Raw genomic sequence first — 26,283 nt, forward strand, 5'->3', positions numbered from 1 at the left:
GGGGCGGGGGGAGGGGGAGACCGCGAGGAGCGAAAGAAAGAGGGCGGGAGAGGCGAGGCAGCGGGCAGGGCCGAGGAAGGGAGAAGCAGGGCAGGCGGAGAGAGCACGGGAGAAAAAGAGAGAGGGGGAACCTCCACCCCTCGCCGCCCCGCCACCCCTCACCTCTCCTCACCGCCCCACCACCCCTCGCCCTGCAGGCGGGAGGCGCCTTCGGCTTCTTCCTCGCCTGCGGCACAGCCAGCCGCCGCGAGCAGGTCGAGGCCGCGAGCAGCGCCTCTTCACAGCTGCAGCTGTGAACAGGCACAGTCATCCGCTGCGAGGAGCCGCCTCTCGCGCTGCACCCGCCGGCCGCCGGTGAGGAGCGGCCGAGAACGGCGTGACGCGGCGGCGCGGGGGGTATTGGTTGCGGTATTGGTGGTGGTGGTGGTGGTGGTGGTGGTGGAGCTCGTCGCCGGAGGCGGCGGGGGAGGGCGGGAGGGGCGTAGCTTCGTAGGGGCGGCGGCGGCGGCAACGGCCCAGGCGGAGCGCTGGCCGTCCAGCGGCCGGGCACGTGTGTGGGCAAGGCGGCTTGCGCTTGCGGCGGAGAGTGCAGTGAGAGCGGAGAGGTATAGGTGCTGCTTGGGGGTGCGTGATGCGCGCCGCCCCGCGGTCCCAGGAGTTGGCGATGAGAATACGCTCTAAACATGAAAGCGAGAGAGAGATTTCAACAAAAAACTTATCTCTGAGTGTACTACTCTCCGCTTGCGCCGCGCACACCCCGCGCTCACGGACTAACCTCAATGCTCAAACGAGAAACGACGCAGGGCGCGGGACACTGGCACGCACCGTCTGCTCTCTGGCATAAAAACCCGCTCCCTCTCGAACAGGCCCCTAGAGAGCGACATAGGGACACGTGACGCGGCGTTCCTCCTCGTTTGACTTTTTTGACACACATGTTCATGTAAGGCCGTACATGTGTCGCAAAACTTGAGAATGACTTGTGTGTGTGAAACATAGATAGAGGAATGGCAAGATGCACATACACCCTTTGTATAAGGCGTTTTTGCCCGGAGACTAAAAATGACTGACCGAGCCGGGCGGGCCGTCGACCTCGCTCGCGACACCCACCGCGCCCCACAGCCCACACCGCCTCGCGCGCACCACAAACCACATGCGAAAATGAAGCCACAAGTTCCACGCCGCCTCACCCAGCGGGGGCCGCCTCTGAGTGCGGAAAGGCTGGCAGCGGGGCCCAGGAAGGGTCTGCATCGTCGCGACGTCTGCTCTCGTCCAGGCACACGAGGGCTGCACCGGGTCAGCAGAGGACGCACTCCCCCCCTCCTCCCTTGAGCATCTTTCCGAACTTCTGCACGTTGAACCATGGCTGGGCGGACCCCTTGATCGGGTGGAAGACAGCCGGCACCTCGGCCTGCGCGCGAGTCAGAGCGGCGAGGAAGGCCTCCGGGTCCGCCTCGGGCTCGGGCAGCGGGCCGCATCCGAGGATCAGCTCGGCGAGGTCCTTGGCCTGCAGGCGGAGAGGAGGAGAGGAGAGGAGAGGAGAGAGGAGGAGAGAGGAGGAGGAGAGAGGAGGAGGTGAGAGGAGGAGAGGAGGAGAGGAGAGGAGAGGAGAGGAGAGGCCTGCGATGGCAGCAGCCTCGTCTCGTCGAGCAGGTCGAAGAGCTTGTTGCGGCAGCCGAACTCGCGCGCGGCGTGCAGCGGCGGGCCGTACCTGCTCACGGCGGGGGGAGTGGAGAGACGCGCCCGCTGCCTGGCGCGCGTGTGCGGCGGGGGGCGGCACGTGATCCAGGGAGACACCTTCGCGATCTCCTCCGCCTCGCCCTTGAGGTCGTCGAGCACCTGTCAACCGATCGATCGATCAGTCACCCTTTCCTCAACAGCAGCTCCGCCCCTTCCCAAGTCGTCGAGCTCACCTCGAGCGGCGCCTCGAGGGAGCGGTCGAGGTTCGACCAGTAGTCGACGACGGAGTCCTCGTCCGTGCACAGCCGCACCACCATCCAGACGGGCAGCCGCTGCAGCCGCTGCAGCGCGGCGAGGAAGGAGCTGGCGTCGTTGGGCAGGCCGTCGGTCGCCAGCACGACAACCACTTGCTGGCCGTGCGCTCGCAGCTTGTCCGCGGCGGGCGAGAGGTTGGCCAGGATCTTCTCGACCGCCTCGGTGAGCGGCGTGGTGCCGCGCGGAGAGTCGCCCATCACCTGCTTGAGCCTCGGGACGTCGCAAGCCACGCCCGCGGGGACGGGCAGGTGGCTGCCTCCGCCCGCGCAGACGCTGAAGGTCTGGCCGGCGGGCGTGGGGTTGAGGAGCTGAAAGTCAGTCCGTGCGCCCAGCGTCTCGCTCACGGTGGCGGCCATCACCACGGCGTCTCCGAGCTCCTGCCAGCGGGTGGCGCCGACGCGGGCGAGCTTGCCACCGCTCTTGACGATGCGCGAGCCGCCGCCCGCATTCATCGAGCCACTGTTGTCCACCACCCAGATGCGCAGCGGGAAGGCTTGCGACGACTTGTGCATCTCAAACGCCAAGCCAGGCGGGAAGCCGTCCCGCTGCAGCCGGGCCATGTCGGGCTCGGGAGCAGCGGCGACAGCGTCGACCGCTGTCGCCGCGACTACGGAAGGGCCCGCCACCGGCATGCCCATCGCAACGATGGGATCCGACATGTGCTCCTTTGGTCGCGCCGAGGCGAGTGCGGCCGTCTTGCGTGCGGCGGAGGTTTTCTTTTGCGATTGAACTTTTTTTTAGTGTATGTAGCTCTTACGAACATACCCGTAGGTGAACTGCTGACAGGGTTTGCGATGAGGATTTTCCTTTTTCGCCACAATTTCTTCCCCGCGCGCCAAGTACACCAGGCCTGCCGACAGCAAGAGGAGTACACCCAGGCAAGTGAGGCGGAGACGGCGAGCAGCACCAACACGGCCAAGGATATCTACCTTCATGGGACGGCGTACCTTCGAGCTCGTCCTCGCCTTTGCTCTGGGCGCTTGCGTCACCCAGCTTGTCGGCTTCTTCCGTGCGACGGGTGGCGGCAAAATGCTGTCTGCTGCAAAGGTCCGCTTGCCGAGTGCTCAGGATGCTGCTCTACCGAGTGCGGGCCGCCATCATCAGGAAGCTACTCCTCCTGTACGCTCGCCACCGCCTCCTCTCCCGGTGCCAACGACCAGCGAGATCGAGCAGCAGTTTGCGGCCTCGCGCACGGTCCAGCGGCAGATGGCCGCCTTCAACGCCGAGTGCCAGTGCACGCAGCGCCTGATGGCCCGGCAGGCGGCGCTGCACGCCAACCTCGAGCGCGTGCTGGTGCTGGACGGCTCCGCCTTCCGCTGGGAGGGGCTGGGGAACTCGGGCGTCCGCTGGCTGGGCCTGCTCCGCTTCGGGTTCGCCCTCGAGCGAGCCACGTTCCTCCGGATCAGCCGAGACGAAGACTGCAAGGCGGGCGCGCCAAGCGACAGGACGTGCCACCTCGACCCGGGCAGCTACTTCACGGGCTACGGCGGCGTCGACTGGCACTGGGGCACGCGGGAGGCGGACACCAGGCGGCGGCTGCAGGAGAGAGGCGTACACGAAGAGGTTTACACGATCTCGGGGAAGTGCGTGACGCCAGCGCCGGGACTCCCGGGATGCAGCGTGAGCTCGATCCGCCTCGCCAACGGTTCCGACGTGAGGCTCGACGAGCCGCGCGGGCTGCTCGAGTGGATGCGCGCGCAGCAGGCGCCGTGGATCCGGCTGGTGCTCGAGCGGCAGGAGGCGCTCGAGTTCACCTACAAGGGGGAGAACCTCCGGGCGCCTGATATGCTGCCGCTGCAGCGCTGCCCAGCCTCGGGCGCGCCCGACTTCTCGAGCCGCGAGATGTCGCTCAAGTGCGAGGCCTTCGCGGCGCTCACGCCGCGCCCGGTGCTGATGGAGGCGCTCCTGCCAGTGCTGCGGCGCCTGGACGCGTATGACGTGGTGGTGGGGGTGCACGTGCGGACAGGCTACTCCGACTGGGCCTTCCGAAACTCGGACGCCTCCTTCACCAAGCAGCCCGCGTCAGCGCCGGCCAACCCGGCAGCGTCCGCTCTGCCAGCGAGCGGCTCGCCCACAAACGCCCCGCCGCACGTCCTCGAGCACTGGAGCAAGCTCGACGGCTTCCTGCGCAACTGCAAGACCGAGGCTCCAAAGGGGCGGCCGTGCTTTAACTGGGAGTCTCCGGGCAAGCAGCGGGCGCCGACCGTCGCCGATGCTGCAGCCTGCCGCGTCGGCGGGCGGCGGGGCAACTTTTCGCTCGCGCACACGCCCGACGGCACGCTCACGGCGCTGCTCTCGTGCGCGGCGCGGCTCGGCGAGTCGCTTCGGGGCGCCGAGGCGCAGCGGTGGGGGCTGCTGGTGCTGTCGGACGCGCCAGCCGTGCCGTCGCTCGCCGCCGCGCACCCGTCGCTCGCCGGCCGCGTGGTGACCACTCCTTCACCAAGAGCGGGACTGATGTCCGTGGGCCACTCCTTCACCACGCGGGACCTCTTGGTGACCACAGGTGACCACGGACGGCATCGGCCGGCTGGGCCACTCTTCCTTCACCAAGAGCTGCTCGGCGGCGGACGCGCGCTGCTTCTTCGGCGCGGACCCCGGGGGCGTGTGGACCCGCTCGGTCGTCGACTTCTACGTCGCTGGCTGCGTGGACGGCTTTGCGAAGGCGCTCTTCACCTCCTTCATCTGGACGACGATGCGCCGCAACTTGCTGTGCTGCCGGCCGGGCGCGTTCGTGCAGTGGATGGGCTGGTACGACCAGACCTACTCCCACCGCGATCTGCCCATGCTCGACGGCGAGTTCATGGAGGCGCTCTCCACGGTCCAGCAGGCCGCCGATGCCTCCGGCGCCGCGGCGGCCGGCCCCGCGGTTCCCGCCGCCGCCAGTGCCGGCGCGGAAGAAGGCGTGGAGGGGCTCGACAGCTGGCTGTCTGCGACGCTGCCCGCCGCCACTCGGACGGGGCCCTCATCGCGTGCATCGCCGACCACAACTCTCTCCACATGGCTCTGAGTTGGGTCGCTGCGGTGCGCGCGCTGAACCGGTCGTTTGCGGTGTTTGCCGTCGATTCCGAGATCCGCGCCGAGCTGGTCCGCCGCGGCGTGCCGACCATCGGCGGCGAGGGCGTGCCGCCAGCCGACATGCGGATGACGTGGGTGAAGACCAAGGCGGGCGGGCTCGCGCCGAACGAGCGCTTCGCCAAGCTTGGGGGCCTGCGCTCGCACGTGATGATCGCCCTGCTGCGCGCAGGGTGCGAGCACCTACTCTTCACCGATGCCGACGTCCTCTTCAGCGGGGACCCGGTCCCGTTCGTGCTCCGCTTCTCGGACGAGGCGGTCCGCCCGGGCCCCGTCCTCGTCTCCTCCGACTTTTTGAACACGAACCTGAGCGCCCGGGCGGACGGCCAGCTCGAGGACCCGCAGGTCTCCGCGGTCTACTACGCCGCGTGGAACGTCGGCCTGCTGTATTGGCACCGCTCCGCGCTGCCGGCGCTCGAGGCGTGGCACAAGCTCGTCGTCGACACTCCCGAGCAGTGGGAGCAGGCGCTGATCCGGACGGCGCTCGAAGACAAGCCCCGCAGGACTGTGCGGCCCGCGCTGGCGAGCCGCCGCCTCTTCACGGGCTTCAACGGCACCACGTCGATCGGCGTCCTCCCCGTCGACCGCTTCTGCAACGGCCACACGTACTTCGTGCAGCGCCTGCCCCAGCGGCACCGCCACGAGCCGATCGCCGTCCACCCCACCTTCCTGCCCACCCCGGGAGCCTCCAAGATGCACCGGCTGCGCGAGGCGACGCTCGTCGACGACCCGCCCGAGTACTACTCCCCTCCGCAGGGCGTGCTGGCGTACACGCCCCGCGTGCGCCTCGACCTCGCGCGGCCGTCGGGCGTGATGGGCGTCGAGGCCCACATGGCGATGGTGCACGAGCAGCTGTCGCAGCTGCGCTCCGCCTGGGTGCTCGCGCAGAAGCTCGGCCGCGTCCTCGTCCTGCCCACGCTCACGTGCGGGCTCGACCGGCTCTGGTGGGAGATCAACGGCACGATCCCGGGGACGGACACCCCCCTCCCGATCTCGCCCTGCCCGGCCGACCTCGTCCTCGACCTCGAGGTGCTCATGCGGAATCACGGCCGCGACGGGCGGCTGGTCGCCGTGCGCGAGTACTCCTTCCTGCAGAACCCGCGCCTGCCGGCCGAGCTGCGCACGCCCATCACTCTGCCTCGCCCTCCGAGCAGCCTGGACGAGGCCAGCCTTCAGCCGCTCCGCGCACAGCTCGCCGCGCGGCCGGCCGCACCGCTCCTCTTCGGCGAGATGCCGCCCGACTTGTACGAGAAGCTGCCGCCGAGCGAGCGGCAGCAGACCGAGCGCACTCTCCTCGCGTGGGCCGCCTTCTGGTGCTGCACAAAGCGGCAGAACCCAAAGGTGCGCGGCGCCGTCTGGTACGATATTTTCTGGGACCAGCCGGGCCACGTGGACAGGCACGGGCGGGTGTGGAATGAGAGCTGGCGGGTCATCCTCGGCCCGTGACCTTGGATTCTGTCTCCACACACTTCGTTCTCACGCTCGGCCCTCTCGGAGAGTTGACAGCTCATGTGACAGCTACAGACCCCGGTCGTACTCGTAGCGGAGACTAGAGAGAGTGCAGCGAGCCGAGGGGGGCCGCTCTGCTGCTCGCTGCTCTATCTCGTCTATGACTAGGGCGTATAGGGGGGAGGGGACGTAAGCCGATGGCGCGCTCTGCCTCTCGGCGTGCTCGGAAGGCGTGGTACGTTTTGGCGCCCCGTACGTTGGTTCTGTGGAGTGTGGTGAAGATTTTTGAATCGCGCCCGGGGAAATATCAGACAACGCGGGTGCTTGAAGGGGCCTCTCGGCCGCCCTCCCTGCTCCCTCTCTCTACGGCTGTGTACTGCCGCTACCTGCTCAGCTGCGACACCACCGGCGGCGGCCCCTTTGCGATCGCCGCCACAGGCACACCCCACAGCCTGCGGCTCTTTGCGGCGCTGCGGTGGCCACCGCAGAGCGGCGCCGGCCACGCCCGGGTGCGGCTCGTCGTCGTCACCGCCTGCACGCGGGGGAAGGGAGGGCGGCTCAGGCTGCAAGCGTGCATCTCTCTCGCGCTGCGCATGTCCGTCTTCTGTCGCTGCGATCTCGGGCCCCGTGCGGTCTCTCCCGGCCGCCTCGGGGTACGGCGGCATCGCCTCGAGCAGCCTCGCCCACTCCGCCTCCCAGGCCGGGTCCGGTCGGGAGGGCGACTCGGGGCCTGCGCCACGAGAGGGACGGGGTGTGAGGAGGCCGGAGCGGGCGGCGGCGGGCGTCGCGGCGCCACCCGCGCCGTTGCCGTCTCCGCCCGCGCCGCCGGCTGCCAGGGAGGGAGCCTACGGTGCGCGTCGTGGACGTGTCGTGGACGTGTCGTGGACGTGACGCGCCGAGGGGAGAGAGCCGAGCGGCGAGGGAGGGGCGGGTGTGCCTGCGCCGGGCGCGGTGCCCCCTGCGGCGGCGGTCGCTTCCGGTTCTGGTGGAGCTCGTCGAAGGGGCGAGACCTGGACAGAGGGTAGAGGGGGAGAGGCGGGGTTGGCTTCGCGTGGTCTCTCTGACACCCTCGGGCCTTGGGCGCGGGGGGGAGAGGGCGAGGGTGGTGGGGTTGCCACGGGGTGGCGGGGAGGAGACCTCGAGTCGGCTGGGAGGCGAGTGAAGAGCGTCTCGGCCGCGTCTCTCTCCCCGGCGGCGTCTGTCCTCTCTCTCTCTCTCTCTCTCTCTCTCTCTCTCTCTCTCTCTCTCTCTCTCTCTCTCTCTCTCTCTCTCTCCTGCCGACGACGAGGCGCTTTTGCGCGAGCGTGTGGTACTTGCAGCCGAGGGGGCGCTCGCAAACGCCGCCCTTGTTGCCGCGCCGCACGCCGCAGATTGCGTCCAGGTCGAGCCCCAGCCCCTCCGACGGGGATGCGCCCAGCTGTGTCCGCCCTTCCACCCCGTTAGAAGGCCTCGCCTTTGGCCGGCCGTGGCCGCTCTCCTGCGCGAGGAGTTCGCGCAGCGGTAGCGTCGAGCAGAGCGCCTGGTGGGCGGCGAAGCGCTCCGCGACCACCGGCCGCTTGCACGCGGCGCACTGCACCAGATGCTCGCTCTGCAGCAGTGGTAGGTAGTTGGAGCGCAGCCCCGAGTACCACCCAAACTGAGTAGCGAGCGCCGGGCCACCCTCCGACTGCCGCGTCCAAAAGTCGGCGACGGAGACGGGCCAGTCCGCGGCGAGGACCTCATCGACGCTGCTTCCGGCCATGCAGCGCACTCGGGTGGCCAACCGGTGGGCGCTGTGTCGGAGTCGCGCTCGGTTGACAACCCAAGTTGGCTTAGGCTCCTCGGTGGTAGGGGGCCTGTTTCGGGCCTTCCGCGCTTTTAGGAGCCCGAGAGCCATGGCAGAGGAGGATTGTGTGGTTGTTGATGTTTTAATGGATTGTTGTAGTCTTCCCCTTTTTTTGGCTCGCACCGCCCCACTCTCAAGGCACAAGGGCGGCGGCCGTGCCCGTGGGTGCTGTAGTGGGTGGTGACGGACAAGAGCGCTCTGCTGTGGTCCTGTGCGTCAACCGAGGATGCCCGCGTGCTGCAGCGTTTCTGTGAACCTCGCCGGGTCGACCCGCCGGTCGGCCGTCATCGCCATCTCGAGCACGAGCAGCAGCTTCTTGATGGGCACGCCGGTGGCGAGGGAGCCGAGGATCGGCTGCAGCTCCGCCGCGTTGGTGACGCCGAGCTGGCCGAGGGCGCGCAGCACCTGCTCTCAACAGGCGGCGGCGTGAGCGGGCGCCGTTCACGGCAGGGCGGAGCTCGCAAAGGAGGCGCGGCGCCGACGGCGCGTCGAGCGGTTCTACGGACAGCTTGACGTTGAACGCGTCGAGCAGCTCGAGCGACTCGAGGACCTGCTCGCGGGTGGCGGGTGTGAGGAGCGGCGCGTGGAGCGGCGTCGAGCGGCTGGGGCGACTTGAGCGCCTCGGAGGAGGAGGTCGTGCCCAGCACGAGCAGCTTGCCCCCCTTCTTCTTGGGCGGCTGCTTGATGCAGGTGAGCAGCGTCTGCAGCACCACGTTCGAGAAGCGGGGCCCGATCCGCGCGTAGTCGAGCAGCCGCTCGAGGTCGTCCAGGATGACGACCGAGAGCTCGGAGCGGTGCGCGTCGTCAAAGACGCTTTTGATCTGCGCCGCCTTTGCCGCCTCGTGCACGCCTAGGCGCAGGGCACACGGCGTGGCGACGCGCTGTCCACGGACGCCGCCGCTGCAGCCTCGCGCTCGCCGAGGGTGGTGGCGGGGGCGATGAGGCGGACGAAGGGGAAGGTCGACGTGAGCGCCATGTGCGCTGCGAGGGCGGTCTTGCCGGCGCCGGCGGCGCCCTCGAACACGACGGAGAGGAGGGAGGTTCGCGACGAGGCGCGGAGCTGCTGGATGAGGACCGACATCGTCTCTTTGAGGCGGGGCAGCGACCCTCCGTACTCGAGGATGCCTGGGGGGGGGGGGGGGGGTCGGTGTGGCGCCGGTCTCGCGGTAGCAGCGTGCCGCCGACGAGAGCGTGACGAGAGCGTGCCTTGCGGGATGCAGTCGTGCAGCATCTCGTCAGGGCAGCCGAAGGCGGGCTGCAGCTCCGCCTGTTTAGAGCGACGGCGTGTGAAGAGGCGCCGTCCCCACGCCACGAGAGCAAGGCGGCGGCCCCGCCAGCGCGCGGTCAAAGTCCGGCCGCGTCACGAGCAAGTTCTCCGCCTTTGCGCCCTTCTTGACGTTCTCGACCGTCACCTCCCGCCCGAAGGCCCACGAGGTTGCCGACCGAACCAGCCCCTCGATCTCGGCGCCGGAGAAGTTCTTCGTCTCTGCGGCGAGCTCCTCGAGCGAGACGTCCGGCGAGAGGTACTTGTTCTCGCGCATCTTTGCGGTGTGTATCGAGAGGATCTGGTGCCGCCCGTGCTCGTCCGGCAGCGAGATCTCGACCTGCACCTCGAGCCGGCCTACACAGTCGAGAGGCAGCCGAGATGCAGCCGGGCTCGCGCTGCGGGGTGTGCCCGGCTCGGCTCGCAGGTGCACCGGGCCGCAGCAGCGCCGCGTCGATCATGTCGAGTCGGTTGGTCATGCCAATCACGAGGATGTTGTTGAGCGAGTGCACGCCGTCGATCTTGGAGAGCAGCTGGTTGACCACCGTGTCGCCGACGCCGGCGTCCGACCTCTGCATGCCGCGCTGCTTGCAGATCGAGTCGATCTCGTCGAAGATGATGATGTGCAGGTCCTGCTCACGGGCAGCGCCGCGTGAAGAGACGCCCTCCGCGCGCCTCAGCCGTGGCGAGCAGCGGGAGCGGGACCGAGTCGTCGCCCCGCGACTCGTACTCGGCCTCCGCCTCTGCGAAGAGCTTGCGCACCTGGCGCGGGGCACACACGGCCGGGAAGGGTCCGGGAGGGGGCGTAGCAGCCTCCCGCCTCGCCGCGTGGCGCAGCGCACATTCTCCTCCGCCTGGCCGACGAACTTGGACAGCACCTCGGGCCCGTTGACCACCTTGGGCTCCTTGCCGTTGAGCATCTTTCCGATCTGGCGCGCGATGAGCGTCTTGCCGGTGCCGGGAGGGCCGTGCAGCATCATGCCTGTCCACACCCGCGGCTGTGAGGAGACGGCGCCTTGCCGGTGCCGGGAGGGCCGTGCAGCGCCGTGCCCTTGACGTGCGAGATGCCGAGCTTCTTCATGACCGAGACCGGGAAGATGCGAGAGGCGAAGGCGCGGCGGAAGATGTCGGAGAACTCCTGGTCGAGCCCCCCGATCCCCATCGCCTCAAACGACCTGCGCACGCCGCCCGGGCTCGTCAGGCGCCTCCTCCCGTTCCGCTCGGACCCCCGCCTCCCGCCCCACGGCTGGCACCAGTCCGAGCGGAAGATGTTTGTCTTTGCGGCCTCCTCGACGGCGGCGCCCGTGAGCTTGATGGGCGACTGTGCCGCCGGCCGGAGCTGCAGCTGCGTCTGCGGGCCGAGCATGCCTAGCAGGGCATGCCTCTCCTCAACATCGGCGGCGGGAGGAGGAGGAGCTGCTGCGGCCGCGGGCTCGAGCGGCGCCTCTGCGCGCGCCTTTCGCGGTGTCCTGCCCCAGCGGGATCACCTCGAGGCTCGTGGCGGTCAGCTTCAGGTTGTCGCCTACGGGGACGGCTCCGACGCGCTTCGGAGAAGCGTCCGGAGAGTGCGGCTCCGCCGGCCCTCTCGTCTCCCTGCCACTCGGCGACGACCGGCTGATTGACAGTGACGTACTGCAGCGCGAAGCGAGCGAGGAAGGCCTTGGAGAGCTCGCCGGCGTCAATCTCCCTGCCGCTCTCGCGCTGCCGCAGCACGTAGTCCACCTCGAACACCACCATCGCCGCGCCAGCCTTCTCCGCCGCTGACGGCGAAAAGACGTCCACGGCGATCGACGCGCCGTTCGAGACGCTGAGCATCCCACGGTGGATCGAGTTGAGGGCGACGCAGCCGGGCTCGACGCGGCGGTCCGCCCGTGCCGTCAGCACATAGCCTCCCATCTCGACGTAGACATCGCCGCCCGGTCCGAGGAGAGAGTGGTCCGCGTCGGAGAGAAAGGCGCAGTTGGTGAGGGCGCACTCCTGGTTGGGAGAGTTGGAGACGCGCATCTGCGGCATGGCGCCAGAGGAGGAAGCCAGCTTCGGCGGCGGCGGCGGCGACGGCGGCGGAGCAGTGCAGCAGTGCGTTGCGCCGCCTCACAGCGCCGCGGCCGACAGCCCTCGAAAGATAGGAAAAGAATGCCAGGTCGCGAAAAGAATTTTACAACAAAACTCCAAGTGCTCCCTCTCAAAGAGCAGACAGCCAGGCTCATACGGTGCACTGTAACGGTAGGATTTCGTCACCGCAAGAAATACGACGCGCACCCCCGCCTTTTTACCACGACGGCCTCGTTCACTCCTCCGGCCGCCAGCAAAAGCACTTTCCGCCCGAGTTGCTCGCGACCAGCACGGGCTGCGTCGGGTGCTGCGCGATCAGCGAGACGACCGACGTGACGTTGTCGTGCTCGAGCCGCTCGGCCGCGCTGCCGTCGCTCGCGTCGAAGACGTCGATGCCGCGCGGGTGCAGCAGCGAGCCGCAGACGACCGTCTCGTCGGAGCCGCGCAGCCACTCGGCCTGGAAGCTTGTGATGTAGCGGCCCGTCTTGTTGTTGTGCTTGATGGCCGTCTGCAGCGCCCAGTCCTTGTCCGCCTTGCCGCCCGCGAATACGCGCAGCAGGTCGTCGTTGCACGTGGTGAGCAGCCGGTCGCCGGAGTGCGAGAAGCGCGCGGCCGTGACGGAGAGGCCGTGCTCGAGCGTCGCGAGCGGCTTCGCCTTTTTGCCGCCGGCGCCGCCGAACGCGCGCACGTCCCACAGGCAGACGGTGCGGTCGAGCGAGGCCGTGGCGAGGAGGTGCGGCTTGGCCGCGCTAAAGTCGGCCGAGAAGACCTTCTTCTCGTGCACGCGCTGCGTGTGCACGCCCGTGCCGCCGCCGCCCGGCGCAGCGCGCGGGTCGAGCAGCGTGACGAGGCCGTCGGTGCGGCAGACGGCGAGCGCCCCACCCTCGCCCGCGGTGCGCGAGAGGGCGTGCAGCATCGCATAGTCGCCGTCCGGGTCCTCGGGTGCGCGGTACAGCTCGACAAAAGCGGAGCTGCCGCCGCCGCCGAGGTCGAGCGCGCGGACCGCGCCGTCGTGCGAGCAGGAGAGCAGCAGGTGCGGCAGGTGCGCCGCGAAGCGCATCCCCGCGACGGGGCGCGAGTGCGGCTCGAAGGTGACGACCGGCGTCTCGTCGCCGGCGAGGACGTCCCACAGCCCGACCTACCAGAGGGAGGCTCCGAGGATCTTCAGGGGAGGCTCCGAGAAGAAGCGTCATGAAGGACGTCTAGCGGTTCACCCTGCCCCACGTGTCGCCCGCAGCGACGAGCAGCTTGGTCGGCGACGGGTGCACCGCGAGCGAGAAGATCCGCTCGGGAACAAGCTTAGCAATGTCGTCCTCCGCCACCGCCAGCGAGCTCAGGTCCATCTTGGTCTTGCGCGACGCGGGCGCTGGTGCCTCGCGGATGCTCCCCTCGCCAAGCCGCGCCAAGAATGTGGCCGCCTCCTCCGCCGACGTCGCGCCGGTCGAGACCTTTGCCGCGTCGAGCGGCACGCTTGGCTTGCGTGGCTGGCGGACGACGGGGTCGGGCGTGGCGACGACCGGCTTGTCGGGCATCGCCTTGCCTTCCGTGTCGAGGTTCTGCTGACGCAGCGACTTGGTCCGCGGCGGCACACTGCTCGCCTTCTTCTTCTTGTTGATCGCCGAGCCCTTGACAGTGCGGGCCTGCGTCTTGAGTGTGCGAATCGAGGCGACGTCCTGTTCAATGCCGAGGGCGACGAGCGCAGCCTTGTTGGCCGCGATGTTCTTGAGGCGCTCCTGTTCGTAGGCCGAGAGGCTGGTGGACATCCTCTGAGCACTGGAGCACTTGGTGGGTCGTGGAAACTTCGAGCGTGAGTCGATTAAAATAACCTAAACCCCTGCTCCTACGGGAATGCTCTCTGGTGGGCGCCTGGGTCTAAATTTGGGCGTGCTGATTTCTTTTGTTGCGGCCCTCGCTCGGCGGACAGGTCTCCAGCCCACCAGATGGCGTGGCGTCACAGCCCATGGGTTACGGCACGGGCGCTCGGTCTTTTAGCAACTGCCGCCGTCGTCGTCGTATCCGCGGTGCGGCTGCTCCGCCGCCGGCCGCCGCCTCGACCAGCCGCCGCAGCGCTGCCGTCGGACATCGCCCGGGTCGCCACGACGGCGGAGGTGGCCGCCGCTGTCCGTGCCGAGGGCGTGTGCGTTGTTGAGCGCGTGCTCGACGCGGCGGCGGTGGCGGCGCTGCGAGAGAGGGTTGCGGCGCTCGAGCCGAGGAAGCGGCAGAACCGGAGGGCGAAGCGGTGGGAGCACGTGCACTCGCCGGAGGCGGCCGCGTTCGCAGAGCTTGCCCAGCACCCCTCCATCGCCGCGGCGGCCAAGGCGCTGCTCGGCCCAAAGCACTACCTCGAGAAGTGCGGGCTGGTGGTGTCGCATCCTGGCGCCGAGCTGCTGGCGAGAGATGCAGCGAGATGCCGCACTCCCTCACCGTCCTGCCTGCTGCAGGCGCGACGGCGCAGCGGCGGGCGCATGGGCACGCCTCGCCTGCTTGCCTGGTGCACTGTTGAGGAGTCGCTGGATGGGCCCACAGGTGGCACATGGACACGCCGCACCTCTTTGCGTGCCGAGAGCACCTGCCGCCGCACTCGCTGTCTGTCTTTGTGCCGCTGTGCGACCTCCGCCCCGCCAACGGGCCCACCGAGTTCCACCTCGCGTCGCACATCAAGGCGGCGGATGCACTCGCAGAATCACTACTCCGCCTCGCACCGCACGTCAACTCGGCACGACCCGCGCAGTCACACGCACACCCCTTCTCGCACACAGCGCGCCGCGCACCAACGCAGGCTTGCACTCGCACTCACGCACCCGACTGCACCCGGGCCTGGTGCGGACTGGATTCCGTGCGCATACACTGCGCAGGGAGGCAGCGCAGCCCTGCCGACTTGGCCACCACGGCGACGCCTCGCCCACCCGCCCAACCCTCACCCCGCCCACAGGCCAACCTGGTCCGCCCGCCGAGCCGTGCGGCCGCCTGCTGCCCCGCCGGCGCGAGCGGTGCCATGGCACCACCCGCGCGCTCGGGTTGCCCGGAAGCTGCTCGCAGCCCTCTCGCGTAGGCTCGTGCGTGCTGTACGACCCGAGGGTGATGCACCGCGGAGGGGCGAACGAGAGCGAGGGGGAGCGGGCACTCGTCTACCTCACCCTCTCCCGCGTCTGGTACAGAGACACGCTCAACCCGTGACCAATCGGGGCGGGCCTTTGGCTTTTTGCTCGGCGCGGGCCCAAACGAAACGCCTCTCTTTTGCCGTTCTCGCTCGAGATCGGTACTGGAGGACGGAGAGCGGGGGTGACCGTGACCCCACGCAGAGAGGCGAGAGGGACCACACACTCTATAATACCGCGTGGTAGCGCGAGTACTAATGTACAGTAGTTGTCCGACGCGTGGCGTGGAGTTCCGCGTTCCATGATGAAGTACATACTCACGAGCGACAAGCGAGGGCTCGTCAAAAAGACGGACGGGCACGACAGACACAAAGGGCGGCCGCAAGCCGCAGCAAGTAAATAGACATACAGGGAGAACAGAGAGGCGTGCGCCGCAATGGGTCCAGTCTCCTCCCCTCTACTCCTCCGCCGCCGCACCTCCCAACTTCTCCTCGAGCGCGCCAACCTTTTCGCGTAGCCGAGCCGCCTCGGCACGTAGCGTCTCGTTCTCCGCCTTGAGCTGATCCACGTCGACGCCCGTCGGCGCGCCAAGCGTCATTTTGATGAACCTGTGTGCCGAGGCCGGCCCGTCGGCTCGCCGGCCACGCGGCTGCAGACGAGACTTGCTCTTTCTCTCTCTCTCGCGCGCGCGGGCGTGGCGGCGGTGTGGCGTCGCGCTGCGTGCGGGAAAGGCGCGTGGCGCACTCGATCGCGTTGGAGGGCTTCTCGGGCTCCTCGTACAGCCCGACCAGCACCTTCGTCAGCGCATCGATCACGCCGGACCGCTCGAGGTACTTCCTGAACTCCTCCTTTTTGGCATCGGGCGACTGCGGCGGGGCAGGTGGCGGGAGGGAGCCCGTCAGAGCGCGGCGCGAGAACATCCGCCGTAGCGTGACGCCGCAGTGCCCTCGGGAGGCGGGGTTCGGACCGTCAGGGAGCTGACTGCGGCGTTTGCGATCGCGGCCATCCTCGAAACGCTCGGGGGAGGGCGAAAAAAGAATTTTGCTTTGGTAAGGAAAAGAGGTATGGTTCTTGCACTTGTGCAAGATTGGGCGTCTTCTGCCGCAGTCCCTTTGATGGGAGGCCCCAGGGTGGGGGCCACCTCGAACCCCCGGCCAGGGATTCGAGCGGAGGGTGCCCCGGATTCATCTATCCGTTGGGCCCCGGCACCTATTTTAGAACTGATCACTTTGCGCAGCAACCGTCGGCCGCCGCTTTTTAGCTGGACGGCGGTACGCTGCGCCGTCGCTCTGTCGTGCACGCTCTCGTGCCTCGTTGTTGTGACACGGGAGTAGAGTCGAGAGGTAGCCCTCGACGAGACGACCGGCGCCGCGATGCCAGACCTCACTGCCGCCGAGCTCAGCATTCCGGCCGAGCAGCACCCCGATCCCGCAAAGCCACTGGTGATACCCGTCGACTCAACAGTGGTAGGCTCTACCCTGCGCTTCATTCCGTGGTCTGTGGTGGGCAATCCGGCCCTCCTCCAGCTGCCCCCTCCTCCTCCGGGGATGCAACCGTCGTGGGTCCAGATTCCGCAGTGGGTCGCCATCAGTGCGCTGCTCGCCTTCAGTGAGCCCGAGCCCGCTGTGGCCACCCACTTTGACAGGCTCAGCGTCTTGCGGCTGGCCGTATTGGCCGCGGCTTGGCGCCGCATCCTCGGTGCCTTGTCCGACCTCGGCGTTTTCAGCACGGTGCACGTGGATGAGGATGCGTTCCGTACGGTGTGCATCCAGGCTCTGCACTCCCGCCAAATCCCGGTGCCCGAGCTCTATCTGCAGTGGGGCGATTTGGGGTACTCTGAGGCTATCGTGCCTTTGGGACCAGCGCCATCTGCAGAAGCGAAGGCCGTCGACTTCTTGCAGTACGCGACGGTCGGGGCTCTTTGCGACCCTACGGCCGACGTCCCGTTCGCAGCCCTGTCTGACATGACCCGCTGCTTGGGGCCCGTCTTCACGGCGGCGGCGCGCGTCGATCCCATGGGGAGCGCCGTCGTGGGGGCTGCATCGCTCGCCGCCGCCGCTGGTCACATCACTCCGCGAGCGAGCGATGGGCATCCCGCCCTGCTCTCTCGGCATGTGATCAGCATGCTGAAGACTACCCGCTCGAGTTTCCCGGCCTGCCTGAGGACCAACTCCTTTCAGAACTACTCTGCGGAGGTTGAGACTCGCGCCGAGTACGTGGGCGGGACCGCCGTGGCGCGCGACCGAGTGGCCGAGCAGCGTTGCCCGCGCGCTATCGCAGCCAAGGCGCCGACGCTCGACTCCCTGCTCCGTGCGCTGCCTCGGCCAACGCCCCCGTCGGTCGTTTATGAAGCCTACCGGCAGCTCGTCTCGCTCTACTTTCCGACGGATCGGCGCCCTATGGACCTAGCGAGCCGGCGCGGCGGCGCCGTCGACGCCGACGGACTAGTACAGCGCTTGCCCAGCCCTGCCCGCACGAAATTCAACCTAACTAAACTCAACCACTTGCTGCTAACCTACATCGCCTGTTCTCAACAGACGCTCGGGCGCGCCACCACGGCCGGCTCCGCAACCTGTACGGCATCCAGCTCGGGCACGCCATCGCGGCCTGGCTCCGCGCCAAACCCGGGCAACCTGTACGGCATCCACCTCGAGCGCCTCGCCGGCCTCTCCCCCCGCAGATCGCCCTCAGTGGGGAGCGGCGAGGGCCCCGCCGGAGCCCGTGGCGGGAGGACTTCGTCGTCGCACCGGCGGCCGCTCGGCCTGAGCTGTGACCCTTGGGACCAGCCCCCGAGTGGATCAATGGACACCTCCATGCGGTGGTCGCCGTCCTTGTCAGCCGTCCTGAGCGGAGGCAAGGTTTGTTCGATCCAGGACCTCTTCCCCCGCAGACCGCCCTCAGTGGGGAGAGGTGGGGCCCTTCCTCCCGCAGATCGCCCTCAGCGAGGAGGGGCGATCCCATCAGGAGGTCGTTCCGGGCGACTCGGCTCCCCCCGCAGACCGCCCTCAGTGGGGAGCCCTCCTTTTCCTGGGCGCACATGGTGGTGGCGGCGACGATACTCCAAACCGGCGAAGGCATGGGCAGCTCGAGGAGGCGACCGCTGGCCCTCTCCTGTCGGACTGATGGCCCGAAACAACTACCAAGACTTTGTCGAGCTCAACGTCTCTACCTGTGGCGCGACCGACGCAACTGCGGAGGTGTTAACTGCTGTCGGCAACAGCCAGCCGGAGGGCAACCTCGTTAGGAGGCTAGAGATCTCCCTCATCCGGAGGGAGGATCGCCCTGCCACAGCTACGCGAGCGACGCCAGCTTGCGAGACGTTCAATTCGAGCATTCGGGCCGCGCGACCTATGGAGACGCAGCCAGAGGCAAGCGTGGGCGCTGCCCAAGCGGATCGCCGGCAACTAGTGCCGCCCGCGCCTGGCGCGACCGCCTTCAAGCGCGGGCGGCCCGTGACTTTGCTCCATCAAACGGGACAAGGCAAAACACAGTTGCACAGATACATGCCGGCGGCGCGACTCCCCCCCGCAGATCGCCCTCAGTGGGGGAGACCGCGACACCGGTGACGGAGCGCAGTTGGGAGTGTCTTCGGCTCACGCCAGGGCGCTCGTTGCTCCTCCGTCTCTTTGTATCTTCCATACTGCGTTTATCAGAAGACGTATGGTTCTTGCACTTGTGCAAGATTGGGCGTCTTCTGCCGCAGTCCCTTTGATGGGAGGCCCCAGGGTGGGGGCCACCTCGAACCCCCGGCCAGGGATTCGAGCGGAGGGTGCCCCGGATTCATCTATCCGTTGGGCCCCGGCACCTATTTTAGAACTGATCACTTTGCGCAGCAACCGTCGGCCGCCGCTTTTTAGCTGGACGGCGGTACGCTGCGCCGTCGCTCTGTCGTGCACGCTCTCGTGCCTCGTTGTTGTGACCCACCCTGTCCCACCCGTGTGTGATCAGTGTCTACGGAGAGGGGAGTGTCTTCGGCTCACGCCAGGGCGCTCGTTGCTCCTCCGTCTCTTTGTATCTTCCATACTGCGTTTATCAGAAGACCGGGTGGGGCTCTGCAAGTAGAGGTTCTTCGTGTGGAATAAGCCGTGGCGCACTCGATCGCGTTGGAGGGCTTCTCGGGCTCCTCGTACAGCCCGACCAGCACCTTGGTCAGCGCATCGATCACGCCGGACCGCTCGAGGTACTTCCTGAACTCCTCCTTTTTGGCATCGGGCGACTGCGGCGGGGCAGGTGGCGGGAGGGAGCCCGTCAGAGCGCGGCGCGAGAACACCCGCCGTAGCGTGACGCCGCAGTGCCCTCGGGAGGCGGGGTTCGGACCGTCAGGGAGCTGACTGCGGCGTTTGCGATCGCGGCCATCCTCGAAACGCTCGGGGAGGGCGAAAAAAGAATTTTTTTATTTGGTGCGCGCTTAGGCCGAGAGCGGCTGGGGCTCTGCCAGACAGCAACCCTCGCACCACCGGTGCAGCCTACACCCTGCATCCCCGGGGGCAGGACGAGAAAGATGCGGCTCCGATCTGCGTCCTGCCAGATCTCGATCCTCGGAGTCATCTTCCTCTTCATATTCACAGCTTACAGCACCATTCAGGGATTCGCCTCGCAGCTGTATGGCGAGGCGCTCGCGTCCGAGATGGAGTCGACGCTCTACGCAACCTTCACGCTCGCCTGCTTCGTCGCACCCGCAGTCACAAACACGCTCGGTCCGCGGCTCACCCTCTTCCTCGGCGCGCTCGGCTACGCGGCGCTCGTCGCCGCCTCGCTCCTCCTCGCGATCGTCGGCGCGCCGTGGTGCCGCGGAGTGGTCGTTCTGGGCGGCGGCGTGCTGGGCGTTGGCGCGGCGCTGCTGTGGACAGCGCAGGGACGGCTGATGCTCGAGTACTCGGACGGGACGGACCAGGGGCGCCTCTTTGCCATCTTCTGGGCCCTGTTCAACTGCTCGAGTGTGGTTGGCGGCCTGCTCACGTTCTTCTACTTTTCCCACCACTCGGAGGAGGCGAGTGTGTGTGGCCCTCTCCGCCTCTCCGCCTCTCCGCCTCTCCGCCTCTCCGCCTCTCCACCTCTCTCTCTCTCTCTCTCTCTCTCTCTCTCTCTCTCTCTCTCTCTCTCTCTCTCTCTCTCTCTCTCTCTCTGCAACGCCTCGTGCACGGCGGTCTCCTTACACCTCCAGCCCTGGGCCAGGCCCCCGTCTCCCTCTATCTCATCTTCCTCGGCTGCATCGTCCTCGGCGGCGCAGCGACTGCGTTGCTCGCGCCACCGCACACCATCGCGCGCCCAGCCGCCTCAGCCTCAGCCTCCGCCGAGCAGCGCGTCGCGGCCGCGGCGCCGGCAACGGAGGATGCCGCCACGCCGCTGCCGCTGCTGCCGCCGGCCGTTGCGAGGAGCGGCACGAGGACCGTGTCTCGGACATGTCGTGGACGTGTCATCGACACGGCTGTAGGCGGCGAGGGGCGGCAGCACGTGGGAGGGCGAGGCGAAGGCGACGCTGCGCTTGTTTGGCACGCGGCGCATGGCGGTCCTCTTCCCCCTCTTTTGGTACACGGGCTTCAACCAGCCGTGCCAGCTCCACGCCGCCGGCGACGTTGACCCACGTCTCTTTCCGCACCACGCGCAGCTCTCTCTGCAGGTACCAGCTCAACACCTTTGGCGACCGCTTCTTCGACAGCAGGGCGCTCGGCCTCGAGCTCGCCTCCTTCTACCTCGCCGAGGCGAGACAGAGCCGAGACAGAGCCGAGACAGAGCCGAGACGCAGCCGAGACGCAGCCGAGACGCGCGGAGATCGGCTTCGAGCTCTCTTTGCGGTTTGCCCGAGGTGCTCGGCGACGCACCCGCCGGCTCACCAATGAACTCATGAACTAATTAGGTGCTCGGCGCCGCGCTCGCCGGATGGACGCTCGACACCGCCTCCACGCCGAGGGCCGGGGCGCTGCGCCAGCTGGCCGCCTTCGGCCTCGCCACCTCCGCCGCCTACGCGCTCGCCCTCTCCGTCGAGGTGCGCCCCGCGGCGACATTCTGTCCCGCAGCCCGGCCACGGCTCACTTCCCGCCCTCTCGCCGCGTGGGCCGCGTCGCGCGCTGCGACGTCCTCCCCCCCCCCCCCTCCCCCCCCCCCCCCCCCCTCGCAGGTGCCTGCGGCGCGCGCGCACTGGCCAACTTGCTCCACCCCTCGCCTCCAGCTCGGGGAAGAAGGCGTCGCGACGGCGCCGCTCACCGCCTCAGCAGACCGCCTCCTCACTCCTCGACGCTCGAGCAGGCGTTGCGGTCCCGTCGCTCGCCTTCTTCCTGTGGGGCCTCTCCGACTCGCAGGCGCATCGGCATCCTCACCACCACCTTCTCATTTTAATTTTCATCATTCGCCTCCCCGACTCTTCGCAGGTCCAGGCGTACGCGTACTGGCTCCTGCGGCAGCTGCACTCGGGCGGCGGCGGCTCGCGCGCGCTGCGCGGCTGTGATCACGGTCCTTCACACCCTCCTGCTGCGAGCAGGCGGCGACGAGCTCGCGCGCGCCGTGGGTTTCTACAAGATGGTGCAGTCTCTCGGCTGGTCGGTGGGCTTCCTGCTCGTGCCGAGCTGGCGTCTGCCCCCCCTCGTGCAGAACCTCGCCACCGCGGCGTGCGGCGCTCTCGGGCTCGCGCTCGCACTGAGAGAATTGCCGCCCGCCCGCATCGATTCGCGCAGCTCCTCGCCGCTGCTGCGGGTGGTGCGAATCGAGGGGGAGCGAGTGGACGAGTCAGCGGTCGAGTCTGCCGGCGGTGCGTTGCAGCAGCAGCAGCAGCAGCAGCAGCAGCAGCAGCAGCAGCAGCAGCAGCAACATTAACCCTCCCGTTTCGATGTGACTTAGTTATTTATTCACTCGGCCTCGCAAAAAGGTTTCATTCTAGTTGTTGGACGGCTCCCGTGACGAAAACGAAACAACGCACCAGGCGACTGCCTGAGAACGCTGGATCGAATCGTAGGAGGCACGTAGAGCAAAATTGGGCCCGCTTAGGTGAAAAAAAATTATAAGGGTCACCCTGCCGATTCGATCCGGAAGCCACTCGACCATCGAGCTGGCGGCCGGCCGAAGAGGCAGAGGAGATGATAGGAGGCGCCGGCGGGCGACCTATATATAGCATAAAAATAATAAAAAAAAATAAAAATACCGGGGGAATTAGACACCACAGACATGCACACACCGACGCCCGAAGTGCCAAGAAGGACGTCATTAGTACGAAACCTCAGAAGGCCATGGGCGTCGAGAGAACATTCCCTCGAGAGCACAGAGAAAGGCAAAACCGAACCTCCTTGCGCAGTGACCCTCGCTAAGTGTCGCCGTCATCGGGGCACGCTATCCTGTGCAGTCAGGGCAAGCGAGGGCGAGGGGCAGTCCCATCTCTCCTGTGTACGGGTGGGTTCTGTCCCTAGTCTCGGAGGCAAGGGCGAAGCTAAGAATATTTAATTTTTTTTCTAGTTGTTGGACGGGAGTGTGGAGAGAGAACCATTGCACTTCCGGGGTGTCCTCTGTGCTCTGACAGCCTGCCGATCCCCCCCCCCCAGGCCCCCACATCCGGGGGCCCCTCCGGGAGGGGTTCGCAAAAAGATAAAAAAACGAAGTCGCGGCTTATGTGACTGCCCCCCAGGAGGGCTCGGAGGGCTCGGAGGGCTGGAGGGCTGGAGGGCCCCATTAGGGCTCGGAGGGGTCGATCCTTTGAGCCCTCCGAGCCCTCCGAGCCCTCCGAGCCCGGCTCGGCAGCTCGCCTCCGACCCCTCCGAGCACTCCATAGGAGGGCTTGAAGGGCTCGGAGGGCTCGAGCTTCCGAGCCCTCCAGACCCCTCCGAGCCCTACTGGAGCAGCCCCCCGAGCCGGCTCGGCGGCTCGCCCCTCCGAGCCCTCCGGGCACTCCATCCCTTGTGAGCCCTCCCGAGCCCTCACGAGCCTACCAGCGCCACCCTCGTGCCTCTCTGCCCTCCGACCCCTCCGACCCCTCCGAGCTCTCCACCCCTCCCAAGCCCTCACGAGCCCTCCTACGCCTCGCTTTTGGCCAGCCCTCCCAGCCCCCACCCCTCCGAGTGCCCTCCTGGGCCCTGCTGCCTGACACCTCTATCGGTGGAGGGCTTTAGGTCACGGTCCACACTCCCGCCCTCCCGACCCCTCCCACACCCCTACAGCGGCACCCCTACCCCTCCCGCCGTTCTGCCGCCGTTTTAGGCCTCCTGACCCGCACTCCTTGGGCTGATGGCACACTCTCGAGGCTATGGCCTACACAGCCTCTCGCGCGCATGATGGGCAGTCAAGAGGGACCATGCACCTTCTCAGGCCAGCGCCAGTGCCTCTCTCTTGGACTTGGACCGGCAAACTTGGTGTGTGTCTGGTGTCACCAATGAGCAATGTGGGACCAGTGCGGCATCGCGCCATCGACAGCTCTGAACTGCGCCTCACCACTGACCTGGAAGGCCGCCAAGTCGCAAGTGGGCCAGCACAGGTCGCACATTGTGGCAGCAGTCAGGTCGCATGGCGTGTGGATGAACCCGTGGAGACGAGGCGTCATGAGGGAAGGCAAGCCGCCGACGTGCAGGGGCGCAGGCGGGGCGCACGGGGGAATGCGACGGCACCTTGGCCCTCTCCTATCACAGCTTGCACCCTGCGCGCCTGATGGAGGGCGCGAGGGGCGGTCAGACGTGTATGGGATGTTGGAGGGAGAGACTGTGGAGGATGTGCGGTGCCGCGCAATGGGATTCGGCATTACTCGTACTCACCAACGGGGCACGGGCGGGAGCGCGCGGGGGGGGGGGGGGGCGGGACGGGATGCAGCGCACACCCGGAGAACACGTTGGCGGGGCAAAGAAGAAAAACTCGCCTCCTCGGATGTCGCCGTCGGCCTCACGCGACACGCCTGCCGGCAGCATATGCATAAACGCTTCGCCTGCGGCGCGCTCTTGCGCTCCTCGTACCTCGAGCGCAATCCATAAGTAGGAGACGCTCACTGTCGCCATTCAGGCGCCTGATCTTTCAGCAAAGCGATGAAAAGAATTTTCTCTAGCCCCGCCTGGCTACTGCCTACTCTATTCCCATCCCTCCCTGGCAAGACGAATTTTTCGACCAGCCCGGAGCGCGCGCATAGTTCTTGTTGGGCCGCTCCGTGTCGCGCTTGTCCTTCCACGTCTCACCCTGAAAGTCGAGAATCCGGTTCCGCGCGGTCACATGCTGCGGCAGGTACGTGTTGATGCACCCCTGCGCGTCGGCCATCTCGTACATGCCGGCCTGGAGCGCGTCCTACGCCGACGGGAACTGGGGATCAGGACGGGCCCAGATGGGGAAGGGGAGGGGGGGAGGCTCGCACCCGCAGCTCCTTGTCGTACGTAGCCCATCTCGACGTACGACGAGGGCGACGCCGTGAGTGTGTGTGTGTGTCACACTCACACGGCGACGCCGGTCAGCATGACGGCCACGCTCACTTGGTTCTGAAGGAGGCGCAACGCGGGGTCAGGAAGGTGAGAGAGGGCGGCCGTGTAGCGGGAGCGCACCCGGTTTTTTTTGTTTCGTGAAAAGACACTTCCTCCAACCGCGGCGTACTCGTGCGCAGCGTAGGCCGTCATGCTGTCTGCCTGCCGACGAGCGGGCCTGCCTGGAGCTCCGACACATGTGCTGCGCACTGCCAGCGCACTGTATTCGCGCGGCCCCGGTCGGCGTGGACACGGCGGCGGCGGCCGGCATCACCTCGGCGGCTGGCACGAGGCGCCGCTCTGCGTGCGTCGCTCCTGCCCGCGCTCACCGCTGGCGCCGACCCTTGCACCCCACGCGCCGCTGCAGGCCGAGGTGCACGCGACGACGATCCTGTCGGTGCGCAAGGGCGACAGCCTCTTCATCATCGGCGACGGCCAGGTCTCGCTCGGCTCGCAGATCATCAAGCCGAATGCGAGAAAGGTGCGCAAGCTGAAGGACGGCGTGATGGCGGGCTTCGCGGGTGCGACGGCCGACGCGATGACGCTGTTTGAGCGCCTCGAGATGAAGCTCTCCGAGCACCCCGAGACGATGCGCGCCTGCGTCGAGATGGCAAAGGCGTGGAGGATGGACAAGTGAGCCGCGAGGGCAGCGGGTGCGGCCCTCGCGTCGCTCGCCTCACGCCGGCCGGCGCGAGCAGGTACTTGCGGCGGCTCGAGGCGGTGATGATCGTGGTGGACGAGGCGGGTACCAACGTCCAGCTCACCGGGACTGGAGACGTGCGCCGCCGCCCGCAGTGCAGTCACAGCCGCCGCCCCGAGCCTTCCTGGAAGCGTCCCGCGACGGGCGTGCGCAGGTGCTTGAGTCGCAGGACGGGATCATCGGCATCGGGTCAGGCGGCGCCTTTGCGACGGCGGCGGTGCGGCGGGCCACCGCCTCTGCTAGCACCGCCCCTCCCACTCCCTCCCTGCCCCGGCTGCCCTCTCCGCTCCCTCCTCGCTCCCTCGACACGCGCCGAGCCTCTCGCCCGACCCCCGACCTCGCCCCCCTCGCCCCGCTCCTCCGCAGGCGCGTGCGCTGATCGACGTCGACGGACTCGACGCCTGCGCCATCGGCAGAAAGGCGATGGGGATCGCATCCGACATGTGCAGCACTCTGCCCCCTCCCTCCCCCTCCCTCCCCCTCCCTCCCTCCCTCCTCCTCCCTCCTCCTCCCTCCTCCTCCCTCCCCCTCCCTCCCCCTCCCTCCCCCTCCCTCCCCTCCCTGCCCTCCCTCCCTCCCTGCCCTGGACCCCCCCCTCACTCTCCTCGCAAGCCCCCCCCCCCCCTCCCCTCCCTCTCCCGTCCGCAGGTGCGTCTACACAAACAAGAACTGGGCGAGACGCCCGCCTCCGACGCGCTGCTGTGAACAGCGCCTCTTCACACGCGCGCCTGTGAACAGGTCGAGGAGACGCTCGCCATCAAGGCCCCGGCCGACGAGGCGGCAGCGACGGAGTGACGGCAGGGGTGAGGGGAGTCGGAGACCAGTGTGAGGCGGAAGGGAGGACCAAGGGGGGGGCGCGGTGGCCGCGCTCGTACTTTATCGCCTGGGCCCAGAAGCGGGGGTCCTCTTGCCGTATATATATTTTGACCCTCTGAGTGAAGAGACGTCGCGCACTGCGACGAAAACTCGGCGAATGAATGTAGAATGGATGTGTCGGACACAACGTACTTTGGGTGCGCGGAAGGGGAAGGGGGGGCGGTGCGGTGCGGTGCGGTGCCGGCGCAGAACAGGCATCAGCCGTCGGCGCATTCCCCGTCCCCCCTGGGAGCGAAGGGCCCTCGAGCGGCGACAGACAGCGGCGGGATCAGGCAGAGGACGGCGGAGAGGGCGCCGCTACTCGGTGTTGTACATTGCGATCTTCTCGATCTTTGCAAACTCCCACTCTCGGTTGCAGAGCGGGCAGACGGAGCGCGTCTTGAGCCAGCGAGAGATGCAGTCGAGGTGGAACACGTGCCTGTGGCGCGGGGGGGGGGGGGGGCACTTCTACACCCAGGTTGGGGTCCTCTGCTCGGGCTCCGGGGTTTTCAAGTGGGTGCAGGGAAGGGGCTCCCGGAACGGGGGGGGGGGGGAGGGGG

General features: G+C 67.7%; 11 protein-coding genes across 11 annotated transcripts in view; 5 read left to right on the top strand and 6 right to left on the bottom strand.

Annotated features, from left to right (window-relative positions):
• Positions 1–296, top strand: part of EMIHUDRAFT_105697 (hypothetical protein) — a gene marked incomplete at both ends in the record, with an annotated part of 5,345 nt that extends 5,049 nt beyond the window's left edge. Inside the window, one exon of the mRNA XM_005761333.1 lies at positions 198–296. Coding sequence (XP_005761390.1) covers positions 198–296 — 99 coding nt within the window. The remainder of the gene's footprint in view (positions 1–197) is intronic.
• Positions 297–1,025: 729 nt separating this feature from the next.
• On the bottom strand, positions 1,026–2,632 carry EMIHUDRAFT_438145 (hypothetical protein; the record flags this gene model as incomplete). Its single annotated transcript, XM_005761334.1, has 4 exons — positions 1,026–1,504; positions 1,618–1,708; positions 1,778–1,836; positions 1,911–2,632. Coding segments are annotated over 4 exons (1,082 nt in total), but the record flags the coding sequence as incomplete, so codon positions are not given.
• A 5,798-nt stretch (positions 2,633–8,430) lies between these two features.
• EMIHUDRAFT_452918 (hypothetical protein) lies at positions 8,431–11,699 on the bottom strand. The gene is made up of 12 exons (XM_005761335.1): positions 11,195–11,699; positions 11,047–11,124; positions 10,856–10,970; positions 10,687–10,777; positions 10,445–10,600; positions 10,308–10,364; positions 10,036–10,234; positions 9,651–9,959; positions 9,288–9,463; positions 8,986–9,219; positions 8,817–8,888; positions 8,431–8,743 (listed from the first exon to the last, which is right to left on the bottom strand). The coding sequence occupies exons 1-12, from the start codon at positions 11,613–11,615 to the stop codon at positions 8,555–8,557; spliced, it is 2,097 nt and encodes a 698-aa protein (XP_005761392.1). The 5' UTR covers positions 11,616–11,699; the 3' UTR covers positions 8,431–8,554.
• Positions 11,700–11,889: 190 nt separating this feature from the next.
• On the bottom strand, positions 11,890–13,417 carry EMIHUDRAFT_216761 (hypothetical protein; the record flags this gene model as incomplete). Its single annotated transcript, XM_005761336.1, has 3 exons — positions 11,890–12,429; positions 12,502–12,792; positions 12,869–13,417. 3 exons carry the CDS (start codon positions 13,415–13,417, stop codon positions 11,890–11,892), a joined length of 1,380 nt encoding a protein of 459 aa, XP_005761393.1.
• A 509-nt stretch (positions 13,418–13,926) lies between these two features.
• EMIHUDRAFT_358600 (hypothetical protein) lies at positions 13,927–14,847 on the top strand. The gene is made up of 4 exons (XM_005761337.1): positions 13,927–14,030; positions 14,096–14,316; positions 14,587–14,635; positions 14,707–14,847. The coding sequence occupies exons 2-4, from the start codon at positions 14,188–14,190 to the stop codon at positions 14,829–14,831; spliced, it is 303 nt and encodes a 100-aa protein (XP_005761394.1). The 5' UTR covers positions 13,927–14,030; positions 14,096–14,187; the 3' UTR covers positions 14,832–14,847.
• A 163-nt stretch (positions 14,848–15,010) lies between these two features.
• On the bottom strand, positions 15,011–15,763 carry EMIHUDRAFT_428176 (hypothetical protein). The gene is made up of 3 exons (XM_005761338.1): positions 15,720–15,763; positions 15,497–15,618; positions 15,011–15,360 (listed from the first exon to the last, which is right to left on the bottom strand). The coding sequence occupies exons 1-3, from the start codon at positions 15,756–15,758 to the stop codon at positions 15,210–15,212; spliced, it is 312 nt and encodes a 103-aa protein (XP_005761395.1). The 5' UTR covers positions 15,759–15,763; the 3' UTR covers positions 15,011–15,209.
• A 362-nt stretch (positions 15,764–16,125) lies between these two features.
• On the top strand, positions 16,126–17,525 carry EMIHUDRAFT_216764 (hypothetical protein; the record flags this gene model as incomplete). The annotated part of the gene is made up of 2 exons (XM_005761339.1): positions 16,126–17,387; positions 17,471–17,525. 2 exons carry the CDS (start codon positions 16,126–16,128, stop codon positions 17,523–17,525), a joined length of 1,317 nt encoding a protein of 438 aa, XP_005761396.1.
• A 1,203-nt stretch (positions 17,526–18,728) lies between these two features.
• Positions 18,729–18,962, bottom strand: EMIHUDRAFT_68044 (hypothetical protein; the record flags this gene model as incomplete). The annotated part of the gene is made up of 1 exon (XM_005761340.1): positions 18,729–18,962. A coding segment is annotated over one exon (234 nt), but the record flags the coding sequence as incomplete, so codon positions are not given.
• A 291-nt stretch (positions 18,963–19,253) lies between these two features.
• Positions 19,254–21,646, top strand: EMIHUDRAFT_216767 (hypothetical protein; the record flags this gene model as incomplete). The annotated part of the gene is made up of 7 exons (XM_005761341.1): positions 19,254–19,746; positions 19,917–19,966; positions 20,187–20,327; positions 20,610–20,738; positions 21,121–21,193; positions 21,231–21,497; positions 21,615–21,646. 7 exons carry the CDS (start codon positions 19,254–19,256, stop codon positions 21,644–21,646), a joined length of 1,185 nt encoding a protein of 394 aa, XP_005761398.1.
• A 2,943-nt stretch (positions 21,647–24,589) lies between these two features.
• On the top strand, positions 24,590–25,315 carry EMIHUDRAFT_47636 (hypothetical protein; the record flags this gene model as incomplete). The annotated part of the gene is made up of 4 exons (XM_005761342.1): positions 24,590–24,801; positions 24,864–24,945; positions 25,023–25,085; positions 25,235–25,315. Coding segments are annotated over 4 exons (438 nt in total), but the record flags the coding sequence as incomplete, so codon positions are not given.
• A 431-nt stretch (positions 25,316–25,746) lies between these two features.
• The window catches only part of EMIHUDRAFT_358602 (hypothetical protein), a 1,282-nt gene continuing 745 nt past the window's right edge, over positions 25,747–26,283 (bottom strand). Inside the window, exon 5 of the mRNA XM_005761343.1 lies at positions 25,747–26,162. Coding sequence (XP_005761400.1) covers positions 26,042–26,162 — 121 coding nt within the window. The 3' untranslated portion in view covers positions 25,747–26,041. The remainder of the gene's footprint in view (positions 26,163–26,283) is intronic.

Source organism: Emiliania huxleyi (genome assembly GCF_000372725.1).
Source record: "Emiliania huxleyi CCMP1516 unplaced genomic scaffold EMIHUscaffold_71, whole genome shotgun sequence".
In the NCBI taxonomy this organism is placed as follows: Eukaryota; Haptophyta; order Isochrysidales; family Noelaerhabdaceae; genus Emiliania; species Emiliania huxleyi.